At 34.4% G+C, this 15,085-nt stretch overlaps 1 protein-coding gene across 3 annotated transcripts in view; it reads left to right on the top strand.

Annotated features, from left to right (window-relative positions):
- The first annotated feature begins 4,860 nt into the window (after positions 1-4,860).
- Positions 4,861-15,085, top strand: part of LOC127840164 (uncharacterized) — a 37,093-nt gene continuing 26,868 nt past the window's right edge. For 2 of the 3 annotated variants that reach the window (XM_052368661.1, XM_052368659.1), the window contains exons 1-3: positions 4,861-4,997; positions 13,745-14,368; positions 14,650-14,750. In XM_052368661.1, coding sequence (XP_052224621.1) covers positions 4,951-4,997; positions 13,745-14,368; positions 14,650-14,750 — 772 coding nt within the window. In that variant the 5' untranslated portion in view covers positions 4,861-4,950. Of the gene's footprint in view, positions 4,998-6,589; positions 6,725-13,744; positions 14,369-14,649; positions 14,751-15,085 lie in introns of those variants that run through there. The other variant, XM_052368660.1, reaches the window with a different exon arrangement.

The raw sequence follows: 15,085 nt of genomic DNA, 5'->3' as shown, positions 1-15,085 counted from the left end.
CGGGTAGACACGAGTCTACCCGTATGGCTCTGTTCGCATAGCCTTTCCTATTGAGATTTGGAACGTTAATTCAAACCTAAACAAACACAATGGCGGATACGTTCGAATTTAGCAATTAATAGGAGACTTAGAGATGTATATGTTACATTGCATTGTCGGGAAAGGTTAACTTGGAAAAATGTTTAATTATGTTTTTTTCATGGAATAATTCGTACGATTTTACTTTTTTTGCCTGACATACTGTCAACTTGCGCTGGCAACTAGTTAGAACAACATGCCGCAACATAGACGGTAATAAATAACGTGTCAACAATCAAAGTAATAAAGCAATTAGTCAATACCTTTGTGATAACAAATAGGGGTACGTTTTGAAAATTGACACTATTGTTGTTGTTTTTTTTTTTGACGCGCTAAAATTTAACTAGCGAACTGCGGTGAGTGAGAGCTATTAGCGAAGACGTAATTGACACGTTTATTGAACTCGATTCCACCATTACCTAGTTTTATTTCAGAAAGCAATTAATCAACTAATTATATAATTTAACATCACTTAAAAATATTTAAAAAAAAATTAAACCCGTTAAATTTAGTATTTGTGTAATTGTTAAAAATGTGCGCGCTATGGTACATTAACAAACATACGTAACTATCAGTAGTTGAGATCATAATACTCAGTTAATTTTCATTCGTGTCCTTTATTTTACCCACATTTTTTAATTGTATAATGAAAATCAAGCGATACTACCTCGGCTACAAACGTTTGTTGACAGGATTAATTAATCATTATCGTGTATTTGCAGTCTGGTTTTTGTTTCGTCGTGGTGGAAATCCGAGTCGTGCATAGTATATAAAGGGAGTAAACAAGTGAGATATGAACATGTAAATTTATTTCGCCAAAAAACAATTACAACAATCAATTGATTGACCTCACTTCCAGGCATTGTCCGCCGGCTTAAGCACGGATCTTGATTTCAGCTTTGCACCCCATTTGAAATTTATTTAGGAACGTCGACTAATTAAAGAATCAATTACAGAATCAATAAGCAACCGTATTACATTAAAGGAAGCGTTAACAGATGAAGAATTTTTTAACTTTTATGAGCCTAAACAAACTTATTACTGATTAAAAGCACTGACAGACAATTCTATACTTTATAAGCCGTACGACTAGCCACTGCCTAACTATAAATACTGCATATCGATACATGGTTGAAGTTCGGAATCGAACAAGGTGCGGAACAGTGAAGAGACTTCAGGTCTTCGCACAGAGTCATGAAACTTGTATAGTATTAACTGCTATAGACCCGAGCGATGTATGGGTATGAATCTTATTGAAAAATCCTATACGCCGCTAGTAGGGGATATATTCAGTATAATACCATTAATATTCCATAGTGTTTTATCAACAATATAAATCCATATTCTATAGAGATGTTAACTCTGGAAAAATATAGTACTGAATACATTCAGCATGCGTGCCTTAAAGTGTATGGGGTTCGTCCGCGCCTGTGGCTGCATAATGTTAGAACCTTCAGTGTGTCACAATTAACACTCATACATAATGAAGTCGAAGTCTCACGAAAGTTGGTACGAATTTCGAAAAATATTCAATTTTGACATGTCGCGGAAGCCGGAGTATCCGAAGGAAACACCATCTTCCATCTTAACAAATCTTTGTTAATATAATAATTATAGCAATTAATACAAACTATTTACAAATTTCGTAGTTATGTTTATATTATCTCCAGAAAATTTGTTACAGTATGGGCCATTTCATTGTCAATTTAAAATGTTGTGACGTAGGAAGAGTGCATGTCATTCAGTGTTGTAATAGTAGTTTATGTCAACTTTTATGTTTGTTATAGCAAAATCTGAGGTAATAACTTTTTTAAATTGTTGATGCCTAATACGTATTTATTGAGAATGGTTTGTTAAAATTTGTTTTTTAAACAGAATCTCGTCAACTTATAAATAAGTTTAAATTATTAAGTTGTTCTGCTTTTTTATTATTTAAAACATGGCGATTAAATGAGTCGCGTCCTGAGAAAACTGGGCATAATGCATGTGCGTAAAGTGTTGTCCCAGATTAGCATGTGCAGTCCGCACAGGCTAATCAGGGACGGCTTTTTCCGCTTTTATGGTATGTTTCTTTTAAAGGAAGTCTCTTTTACACGAAAATCAAGTTAAGGCGGAAAGTGTCGTCCCTTATAAGCCTGTGCGGACTGCACAGACTTATCTGGGATGACACTTTACGCACATGCATTATGACCAGTTTTCTCAGAACGCGACTCAAATAAAAATGCTAAGTACCATTTAGTTGCTCCTGCACAAACGCTAAGTACTGTAAAATCAGTAGTACCGGTATTTGTGGGTCGTTAATTTTCGTTGATTTCGTAAATTGACCAATACACAAATTAAAAACAAACACATTGGACAATGACCGATGCAAATTCCTCTTCTTTTTTTTAATTAGTAAACTATAAATGTATGTGTCCACGAAAAAGTCATTAAACACGAAATTTTATGCTGACGAATATAAATGTTTAAAATGAAATGTTATTTTATAAAGTTAGCCATTGCATTTTAGTTTATACTTGTTAAATCAACCCCATGTCTACCTCCTAAAATTGTATTTCAGAACATGTGTTGTATTTCGTTGATTGCAAGTCCTTGTAAAGCAGATTGTTATATTGCCATGCAGTATGCGGTATCGCTTTCAAGTAACATCACATTCAAGGTGTCAAGAAAACTCACCAAGAAGATTATCAGGTGCTAAGATTCATCAAAATGATAAGTCACAATATCATATAACTGAACATCTCATAATATAACTTCAATTTCCACTCATACATTTGTGTATGAAGTATGAGGAAGAATATGCAGTATGTTACACACAAATCTTTGACAAGGGGCGTCACGGTTAGCAATGCGTGTATTATAAGTATATAATATTATTAGTGGTAAACCTTAAACTTGAAACTAATGCTGAGTCTTCTTCTTCTTCTTGGCGTTCGCGCTACACAATCATGCCAGTTTCTGCAATGAATGTTGTAGTCCGTCATAGATCTTCCAGACCTCCATACAGTTTTCTGTTGAGGGTTGTGTCTTCGGACCACTTCGCAGCTCGCTCCTGATCGTGTCTTTTGCATCTTTGAAGAACATGTTCAGCTGTTTGTTCCTCTTCTCCACATATACAGAGTGGTGAGGGTACCAGCTTGTATTTTCTGTACAAGTGGGCATTCAGTCTGTTGTGTCCTGAGCGTAGTCGAACCATCACTACGTGTTCTGCTCTGTTAAGCAGGTGATAAGCATCTTGCTCTTGCTGGGGCCTGGTGATTGCCTTTATGATGGTGACTTTCTCTCTGTATGTAACCTGGGTATTTGGTTGCTCTGTTTTTGTTCCCTGTTTAGCTAGTTAGTCAGCCTCCTCGTTTCCTGACACTCCACAGTGGTCAGGTATCCACCGGAGTGCTATGTTGAGGTTATTGCTGAGTCTTGTCATAAGTTTAGCTAGTTTGGGGGAGGTGTTGTATGTCAGAGTTTCAAGGAATGATCTTGCATCTGTGAGGAATACTACTGAGGTGGTATCTTCAGGTGAGTTCAGGCTGCCTTCATGAGTGCTTCTGTCTCAGCTTTGTAAGTGCTGCACCTCTTTCCTGTGGCCATGAAGTGCGTTTCATTTCTGCCTGATGGATATCTCATGCGGATCCCAGCTCCTCCGTCTTCAACGGCTCTAGAAGCTGATCCGTCTGTGTATACATGTGTCCACAGATTTGATGGGAAATCCTCGTTTATCGTGGCTAAGGTATGACTTCTTTTCAGGATTTCATTTTGTGCTTCTGAATCAAGAAGGGGGAAAGTAAGTCTGATTTGTACCTTTGACAGATTATTTGCTGTTGGATTTACAATGTCTTCAGAGCTGAGTGGAGTTGTTTGAGTGTCCAGCTGTTGTGCAAACTGTCTGTTAAGTGTCTTTATTTCCGCAATGACTACACTAATGCTGAGTAACACTGCTCGAATTGTTTGTATTTTCATAAAAAAAATATTTTTTTTTTTGGGGGGGGGTCGCCGTAACAAACTAACTCTTCCTGTGTAAGTTTATTTGCAAACTGCAAGGACCGGGGATCGAACCACCGACTAAGCTAGCCGGCTGTACACATTTGAAAATAAAATTAATTATCTTGACATATGGACGGGTTTATGGTAAAACTTGAATCGTTTTGGATCTTCAAGTGGTAATCCAGTTTATTACTTTATTTCTTAACGATCAAGCAAATGCATAAATAGCATAAATTTAAGCTTAACTTAAATATTGTGGTTTCTTGCACAGTATTTTATTGTGAAACAAAGCTTCAACATTTAGGGAAAAATGTGAATAAGTGTGTGCAGAATGAAAACTGCAATGAGAATATTAATAAATTACTAATGATCTTTGTATACTAGTATATGTAAGACAGTCTGCTAGAGGCGTCGAAATAGAGCACTCGATGAAAGTGTATGTAAGTTTATTTGACCTGGATTTAAACTGCTGCTCAAATTTTAACCCTGTACTGTAGATAATTGATGATGATGGTTTCAATGAAGCTTGTATTTGCATACAATTGGTTGACGGGGAATTCATTTGAATACATTCACAGTATAATGTACAACTATACCATTTATAAAAGAACCATCACCTCGTAATTTTAAACAAAAACATAATTAAACCAAAATCTGGATGACTTTCAAATATTCGCGCCGTGGTAATTCACATTACGTATGCCGCAACTTACACATTCTTTCCAATCATAGTTTGAAAGAAGAACGCTGATTGGTCGTGAGAAAGTAACAGTTAGTTTGATTGGCAGATGTGGGATAAACGGTCATGTGACATAGCAACGTGTTCAGTAGCAACAAGCTGCAAAACTGTATGCAACGCAATTTTAACGAAGCATTATTTTCCTCACAAAAATGAATTACGGAAAGACATTTGTCAAAACTGATGTTAAAATAGTTTCGTAAGTACACTATCAATTTAATATTTTCGACATCGTTATCTATTTTGTATCAGATATTAAATAAAATGATTTATTATTCATAAATATAAGCGGGTGGGGTGATGAAAAAACGATCAATTTATTATAAATATCCAATTGCTTTTTTGTTTGTTAATTGCAGTTGATTTCCCGCATATAACGCATGGTTATAATAAAGGCTATAATCACCATTTATCTGGTGATATATACATTTTCTTAAATAAATAAACAAATACACCATAAAATATCTTTCTCGATCATGCTTTTATTAGATTATTATTATTATTATTATTATTATTATTATTATTATTATTATAATTATTATTATTATCATGAATATTATTATTATAATTATTATTATTATTTTGTTTAGACTGTTAATGCATGCTAATATCAGTTGATTTACGGTCAACAGACAAATGTAAACGGGTTGATACATACACATGTATTTAATTTATGCTATAAACACGTCGGCAAAGATTTTAAAATGTGCAAAAGAAACTTAGTTACAATAAGTCAAAATCTACAGATCAAGTTGATTACATATTTTGCATCAAGTTTATTTTATTTATTTCCTTGTTCAGTCCAGGAAAGATAGTTATGGCAGTAATCGTTTTAGTAATAACAGAAATAAGAAATTTAACGTAAGAAATTTTAAGATCACTACTACAATAGTGTTAGGGTCATGCTTATGCGGAGGCTGATGTATTTATTAGTTTATTTGCAACTGACTGAATTGAAGGCGTTTTTACTTTTCACTGTCTGTTTATATTTATCTTGAATAAATAAACTCATTTGACTCGATGATGGTGGTATTTTTCTCGTACTGTATGTTTCATGATCGTACAAATCGGAGTAAAAAAGTTATTGACGGCAAAACCTTCCACAACGATTTTCTTTACTCACGTGACTTTCGAAAAATTAGATGTTCAATTATCATTTTGTCAGTGTCCCATAATGCATAGGATTTGTGCATGAGTAGAATATGGAAAAAATCCCGATACTTAATTTTCCAAAGACTATTAAATTTCTAAAAGAATAATTAATTGACGAAAACATTATGTTTTATCCCACATTGTGCTACCCGATTTTCTATCACATTTTATTACCCGACCTTTCGAATAGCAACCACATCTGACACCTATTGCCCTTTTCCGAACATGTGGCTATGCTATATGTGTATCGAGTTTCATTCAAATATGTTAATTGGTCTATCAAGCAATAATTCCATAGAGTCAACTGCATGTTTATTAAAAGAAAAAATAATATAAAATGGCTCAACCGGTGAAAATATTCGTCCTTTTAACCAAAAACCAACAACAACAACGAAAATGACACACATTGTCAGTAAGATACACATAACTTCACTTAAACATAGTCGTCCTCTGTATAGATAACTACCCTAATGTTACGTATGTTCTTTTTTTGAAAATTAAACCTATTCGCGCGCCGGAAACTAGTTGTTGCCCATTAAAAGCCGCATTGTTGCGTTGCCAAAATGTTTTCGTGAGGTGCATCCTGATTGGTCGCCTAAAGTAACATTCAATATGATTCGTTCGCATCATAATAATGATCACGTGACCTAGCAACCGCTTCAGTAGCAACGAGCTGCAAGTATTCTGAAAGCGCACATTTTACGGCTGTTAAGATTTAACGAAAATAATGGGTTACGGACAAGTGTTTAGTTACGGAAATGCGTTCAAAGCTTCGTGAGTAAACCCTTTTCAATACTTTTTGATTTTTAGGAATAATTTCGTCGAATTTTAAAGAAATTTTAGTGCTTTTTTGTTTCAATAAGTGGGTGGGGTAATTTTCCAAAAATTAAATCACATGATGCAAAGCCTATAACGACCCGAAAGTCTGTACAAAAGGAAAGACAACAAACTCTACAACACCAGCGCTTAAAAAGTTAAAATATATTTTGTTTACATATAAACGCAAAAAATAAAACGTCTGATAAACAATGTAAACATCCAAACCTCAAAAGACACATACATTTTCATTTTATCCGGGAACAGTCATTCACTTGAATTTACTACCTCCCATAGTGGCAATGAACATGAGGAAGCCACAGTAGGAATGTTTTTTCAAAACCCTTTCTCCTGTGTCTGTTGTTGTCCCCCTCAATAAGTTAAAACTTAATTAATATCCAACTGAGACCCCTTTGAACAGTTTACACTTCTTAACAAATAGGCACCGACAAAAAATCTTCTATTTTAAATTACTCTGTAGAGTAAAGTCTGTATCTGAAGAAGATAAAAGTATTCTAAATCATGTTTTTTTGCGGTACTAAAGGAATAATCATCAGCATCTAAATGCCAACAATTTTTTAACTCTAGTGAAAACCAAAACAATGCTTGTGTACTGTGTGTATTAGAAAGTTTATGAGGTTCTACCGGGCCTGGTGTCTTATTATGTGAAGACCCAGAAGCGCACACAGGGCTCAACATTAACCTAAAAACCAACTTGCCCTACCGGGCATGTGCTTAGAAAATCTACTTGCCCTGAACGTAAAGCCGCTTGCCCTGAAACATGAAATATCACATTTACTGTAAACCTCATATTTTTTAATAAAGATTAAAATGATACACCACAAAACCTGTTTTATTTTGCACATTTAACAAAATGATTACAGCAATTAAGTCTAATTATAGTCTAAATGTGGATTTGTGCCAATGTTTGATTATTAATGAAATAATTAGTCATTCTCCTCCACGTCTTTGTCTCACTTTTCCTTTTTTGTAAAAAGGTGCGTTTTCTTGTCAATTAATACTTTGCACTTTCAGATGATTTTTCTGTGCATTTTTCAATAGATTGTGCAGAGACTTACAGTTACTTGTACGCCGAAGCTAAATAAACTAGACATTTCTCGTCTGCTAACAGTACTGTAAACAACCGAGAACCATAACAAAAATGTCAATTGACGTAAAGCAAAATTATGTTGAAAATGTATGTTGCAAAAAATGAAATATATATATATATATATATATATATATATATATATATATATATATATATATATATATATATATATATATATATATATATATATATATACCGAAGCTTTTTGTTGTTGTTTTTATATAGTTATACTCTATAGTAGTTTTCTTCGTGACAACGATGTTTTTGTAGCTGAATAGTAATTAAAAAAATAAACACAATAGCACTTAAAAGGCGATGTTTGGAATCCCAAGCCATTTACGGCTTTCTTAAAATAAGTTTGGAAATGCATGCGCACCATGCGTATTTAGTTCTGACTTCCGCAAACAACAATTGCTGAGGTAAATTTGTGCATTAGGAAAATTGTTTGTGATTATGTGTACTATTTAATCACAGAAACACACATTTTACTTTGTGTTTTTTTGCACTTGCCCGGGCGGACAATTAGATAATAAAATAACTTGCCCGGACCCAACTTTTACTTGCCAGGGGCAATCGGACAACCATTAATGTTGAGCCCTGGCACACAGTAACTACTGAGCTTTCATTCATATTTATCATCACATAGGTATTTATGCGGTAAATCACTAAAGGATTATAAGTAATATATATTGAATCAAACATGGATAAAGAATTATCTGACATACCATCAAAAGCAAAAATCAATAAAGTTTGTATCATTGTAAAAAAAGGTTATTTGAGACAATTTCACAGTTATTTTCAAGCATCAAGTTTTGTCCTTAAAGAATCAATTTAACACTTAAACTTTTAATATTTAGGAGTTTGACTGCGAAATAATCAAACAGAATATGTGGTGTGCAACTCCAAGAATTTTAACAATATTAATAATGTCTGACCCAAGCAACAGAAAGCAGACATCAGGGTGTTTTTTTTTTACTAAGAAAGTGACGCCGATAGTCGGCGTCTTCCCCTACCAGAATTTTTTCCCCACAAAATACAATTTCTCCTCCAATAATATCATTTGTCACCAAAACATATCGTTGTTTAGCATTTATTTCAGTTTTAAACCGATTATTGATAATTTTGATTGCTTAATTATCCATCGCAATTAACTAGCTCGTTTGCGGTGGTCGCTAAAACACTTTAAAATAGAAATCAGCGTCTACGGACTCGGATTAGAATGTTTAGTTTGCAGTTCCTGTTAATTTTTGCAAAGTCATGCGGAACATTTCGCTTTTCATCACTGTCAATGTTGGTAGAAGAATCCTCAAACTAAACGTGCTTACATCTGAGTCGGTAAGGGCATGCTATATAACGTAATGGATAAAGGGAAGTCACTCTAAATGTCATTTGTGTTTGTTAACGTTTTTTTAATGATTTTGACAGAAAACTTCTTTATTGTAATTTGGAAAAATTTCTTCTAGATTTGATTGGGAATGGGGCCGTTTTTTTTGCTTTGGACATGCCTCCATTTTCCGGAGACGCAGACAGTGGTGAAAAAACCCTGAAATCAGAGTAGATGAGTTATAGACATTGATTAAAACAGTTTTATTTTTTCCCCAAATATGTCTCTTTCGCCCTCTAATTTCCCCTTTCACCCAGCGTCCAGCGTCTTTCCCTTTGTCTAAAAAAAACACATGGACATACTATGAAACCCGAAAAAAGTGAAGAATTAAAATAAGAAATTTCATTTATTGATTCAGTGTTCTGCCGTGAATATGTACTGTTGGAGACAGGGACCCTTTAGGGTTAAACAAGTGGGGACAAAAGGGAAAAATTTGGGGACAGAGAAATACATTTGAAGCAGAATTAAATTTTCAGAAACTAATTACCTTTTACTTGCACTCTTAAACTGGCTAGATTTATTCCTACAGCCAGTCCACAGGATGTAACATTCTAATTCAAACTTGAACATTTTTTTAAATTTTTAAAACTGTCAAACAATTGTCAATATATTAACAAAACTTTGAACAGTTACATGTATTTAATGTCTACATCTACGTCTGTCTACATCTGCTTCAATGGAATTACAGGCAAAGATTCACATTTGCTTTACACTTCTCCAGTGATCTAAAGCCTTTTCAAATTAGAATTACCGATAGTGAAGGCTTTTTTGTTTGGGCTTTATGCACAAACTCCATGTTATTTTGTTGTGTCAAACAGTAACCAAGAAAATTCTCAAAGCCAATTTGCTTGGAATGTACGTTTAGGGGCAGACTTTTTTCTTCATTGCTAAACGATGTTAGTACTTGGGAAGACTCTGTTGGGGTGTTATTACTATCGATATATTTTTTCTTATTTTACTTGCCGGAGGAAAAAACTCAAAATGGATTTTGTTTTCTTCGGCCGGTCACTTTCCGCCATTTTGATAGGTGCCATTTTGATAGGTGTTGCAATTTCCTTGATAACTGATTGGTTGTTATAGTCTCAACTTACCAATGAAATAAAGTGTTATTAAAGTAAATTAAGGATTGGCAGCGAAATGACGTCACGTCCAATGAAATAATTCTTCTAATTACGCATTAACTCTTTCTTTAACAACTTTCAAATTTAATCGATTAATTTTTATTCCTCATTTCTGTGCGCCAGCGGACCAATATACGGAAAACGGGTGGGGACAAATCTTTTTTTTTTGCGCCAATGATGCAAGGGCGCATCCACGGCAGAACACTGTTGATTTTTAGTAGATTTGGGCTTGAAATGAGTCTTCCCAGCAATTTTTTTAAACATTTAATTACAGAGAATAATAGTGGCAGAGAGAGAGATGTTTTCTTGCAGATTAAACAGAGTTGTTTATAATAGGGATTAAAACAAACAGTCAACCAGTTACATTTTTGGGAAAGATTTACCTGATTTTTTTACTATGCTTTTTTCATGGAATAATTAAAGAGATTTTACGTTTTGCGGATGACATACTACCAACTGCGCTGGCAATTTATATATATAGTTAGAACAACATGTTGCACCATCACAGTAATAAATGTCAACAAACCAAGTAATAAAGCAATAAATCAGTACTTTTGTGGTTTCAAACAGGGGATACGTTTTGATAATTGGCGCTATTGTTTTGTTTTACTCTTGAACATTTAATCGGCAAACTGCGGGGGGTGGGTCTATAAGCTAAGTGGTAAATTGGTAATAGTTAATGTCGTTTTAGTTTTATTAGGAATTAATATTATTATTTGTAATTTACGTCACCAACGATGCCACCACTTCCGTCTGAGGGAAGTTTTATTTAAGATGCAATTTATTGAACTCATTTAATAAATTAATATCAAGTAAAAACTTATTAAAATTTTTTTTTATAGTATATATCCATGCAATCAGAGCAAATTTTCTCGAAAACAGGTTGCCTTGTCACCAAGGCTCACAATCCAATCAGCCACATGCTAGTGGACAGAGGCATTGTCTTGAACAAACAAACACTGGTTTTGTGTGCATGATCTGAATATACATGTATGTTTGCTGATTTTTTGAACAATGAGATAGTGTTTCAATCATTTTACAATTATTAAAAAACATTTTTATATTAAGTTAATTTTAGTTGAAAAAATAAAACAGAATGAACAATTAAACAACATTATTGTGAGCGATACTGCAGCCTGACCAAAAATAAATTAATTACATGTGAAAATAAAACTTTGTATAGTTCTTATAACTAAATAGACTTATATCCTTTTACGCAGGAAAAATAAATACAAAATATAGCATACATCAACAAAATTATAAAAATAAATGTTATAATACATTTTAATCACAAACTGATATGTTATCAACGCAAGCAATCTCAAATTATGTCCGTTTGTATAGTCTTTTAGAGTACATGTACGAGCAGTATGACACATTGAATGCATTCTTAAACATTTGTATTACTAAAGATTTGTCTGTTCACCACTTAATAACAGGTTATGGCAAAAGGTTAACCCGTGAATGTTTTTTGTTACCTCTTTCATCCCAAGTTTATAAGTATGTGAGGGGACCAATTTTGAATTATAGCAGCAATGGATACACTGCAACTCCAATATATCACGGTCTGTTATATCGCGTTGTCCAATATATCGCGAATCGGCTATGGCTCCCAAAAATCTGACGAGCATAATCCCTAAATAACAATGTTTTAAAATCGGAGAATTTGCTGAGATAATATCTGTTTCAAAGTTGTATTTTACCCTTTTTTCACCCAATTTATTTTCTTTTGAATCCCACATTCATAATCAAGTTTTAACCAGATTGTTTGCTCGTATTGTACACCACTATAGCACCTGTCTACTGCGATAAACAATAAACCAACTTGTCAAACATCACAGGTCATTTTGGGTGTTACCATTCTCTATTGAATTTGCTTTGAACTGCCAAAACGCATCAGTAAACACATGAAGGCGTATACAATTATAACTGTAAATGTCAGAAGTCAATACTGACCTATCTCAACAATCTTTGCGCGTTAGATACAGTGTAAATTTCTTGCTTTTAATTGAGAGGTTAATCATGTCCCTCAGTATGTCAAACTGCACTACTATTAAAGCCCATGCTTTCCATAAGGTGAATGACGTCATTTTGTACATGGGTCTAATTTGTGCATGCTTTCTTGAACAATAATGCTTGGCAATGGTCATGGAATAATGTTTTGTGTTAAACCAATGAATGACATATGGATTTAACACATAATTCAATATGGTAAGTAAATAGTGTGTTTTGAGATTGCCAAATTATGCTAATGCATCCATATACATGCATGAATAACTTGACAATTTATATCGCGCGCCGGATATATCATGGTCGCGATCTTTGGATCCCTTCAACCGCGATATATTGGGAGTTGCAGTGTAGCTATTAGTTTTTTAAATGTTGCAATGTTGGTGTGGTCTTGTGCTATGGAGGGTATCCGGAGTACCTGGAGGAAACCCCTCCTGTCCCAATGTTGACCACCATCCAAACTCATATGCTGCCACGAATGTGTATTGAACTCGGGTCGCCGAGGTGAGCACTGAGCAGCGCATGTACCAATAGCTGATTTGTTTATAAACAAAAGCAAAAGGGCATACATGAATACCACAATCATAGCTGAGCAGTTAGAATACTGCAAAGAGTATAGGAAATAGAAAGAGTAAAACTTAATTAGTGTCATTATTGAACATGTAGTGTTAATAAGACTGAAAGTTTTTTATTGCTTTTTTTTACTTTACTGTATTAAGGATATTTCTAGTTTGCAATCTTCTTCTATTGAAAATAAAGGAATGCTTACTTAACTTGAAGGCTTACTTTTATTTTAGTCAATTGACTTTTTGTATTTATCTTATAAAGTAGGACTCATTTTGAGGCTGTTTGTGCCAACACTTTTTTCAAAAAGATATTTATTTTTTGTACACTAATGTACATACACATAAAGCTGTATACTGGTGTAGTTCCAAAAGCAGAATTTTATAAAAATGTTGTTTGTTTGTTTCTTTCTTTGTTTGTCTTTTTTTTTAAATTTGGAGACCATATTATTAATTAGAAATGTATGTTTTAAATATATTTTATGAGATAGTTTGTAATGATAAAGGATATGTCTCCATCTGAGCCTTATTAAAATAGAATTTATAATAATTATTACAATAATAATTATAATTATTATTATTATTTTGTTGTAACGTTAAGAGACCAATAACTAAATAAACAAATGGGTTATACAATATTTTTGCTAGTAAAAAAATGCATTTAATTTGATAAAGAAACATGTGTCTGCAGATGTTGTACATGTTTATATGTTTATTATAAGTATTTATAAAAATACATAGGTTTTTTGCTTTTGTTGACCTATTTCAATTGGTATTAAATTGTTTCAGTTACCCGCACCGGCCAAGCCAGCCTGTCTGGAGACCTGTCTCAAACTGGACTGCTCCCTCTAGCTACAGACCTAACCCCTATAAGTGGGTCAACCCTAGTCTGAGGTCCCGCTCTGACCAGTACAAGGCTGACCTTCAGCCTGTCAGGTCTGAGCCAAAACCAGGGCCTAGTTATTCTGCCACTTATAGTGGTAGGCCTGCAGATAGAGCCAGTAATATGGAGACATCCAGGTCTGCAGCCCCAGCATGCCTTCAGCAGGCTGACATACCTGAGAGGTTAAGTGAGTCTCTTAGATACAGAGAGACATCAAAGGCCTCAAGGTCTAAGGACCGATCTCCTCCTCCCAAGAGATTCAGGGGAGACTTCATTGTGCTGGATGAGTACAGCAGTGAAAGTGATACCTCCCTGGCAACCAGCTCTGGCAGTGGATCTTCTCTAGCAAGCAGCTGTGGCTCTGGGAGTAACACATCACCGAGTGAGATTTCCTCAAGCAGTAGCACTGTCCTGTACAGCACTGGCAGTGAATCATCCCTAGATGATGAAAGTGATTGCACTGTGGCTGAACCAGTTTTGGAGGCAGGGGGCCATGAGCCCAAAGAGACACCAGAGCTGTGGGGAACTTAGTAAGTTTCTGTTTTTATATTGAGAACTCTTTCAGTCATTCAAAGTACATATTCACTCTATACAATTTTTGCCTGTTTTTAAGAAACATTTAGCACTTGCAGAATACATTATTTGGGCTTCAAACTCTGTTATGATGTCTGGTTGTTTTGATAGCTATGTTCACTACCATTGTCAGATGTACCATGTCTTTTCACTTAACATTTCATTATCTGCGACTAACATTTCTATTCATTTAACATTCTTTTATTCACTCTCTGTATCCCCTGTCTTCCCTTCTTAGTCTGAGTGATGATATGGAAAGACAGCTTGAGTCCTGGGCTTCAGAGAAACCTGAAGACTTTGTTCCTGTGACCCCAAAACTCAGGGGAAACAGTGACAAAGGTAGCTGTCACTGTGATATAAGTTGTTCATGATGTAATTGGCTTGTAATGGTGTTAAGTCCTTTTCGTAAAAATACAAAAGTCATCCAGGCAGTGTTTATCTTTCAAGTTCCACGTTAGCATACATCGATTCATTTCAATTATTAGAACTACCTTGACTGCGCTAAACTGTCTTTGGTAATCCCATTGTTAACCCTTTGCATGCTGGAAAATTTGGCTAAAATTTTCTAAAATTTGCAATTTCTGCAATTTTTATAAAAGAATACTATTAGAATAGCAAAGGCCTTCAAAATTCGGTTCCAACACTGAAAGAGTTAACTTCACACTGAATACTTA

This window comes from Dreissena polymorpha, chromosome 7 (assembly GCF_020536995.1).
Source record: "Dreissena polymorpha isolate Duluth1 chromosome 7, UMN_Dpol_1.0, whole genome shotgun sequence".
Classification (NCBI taxonomy): domain Eukaryota; kingdom Metazoa; phylum Mollusca; class Bivalvia; order Myida; family Dreissenidae; genus Dreissena; species Dreissena polymorpha.
The sequence above is the reverse complement of the archived record's forward strand: the minus strand, read 5'-3'. Positions and strand labels throughout refer to the sequence as shown.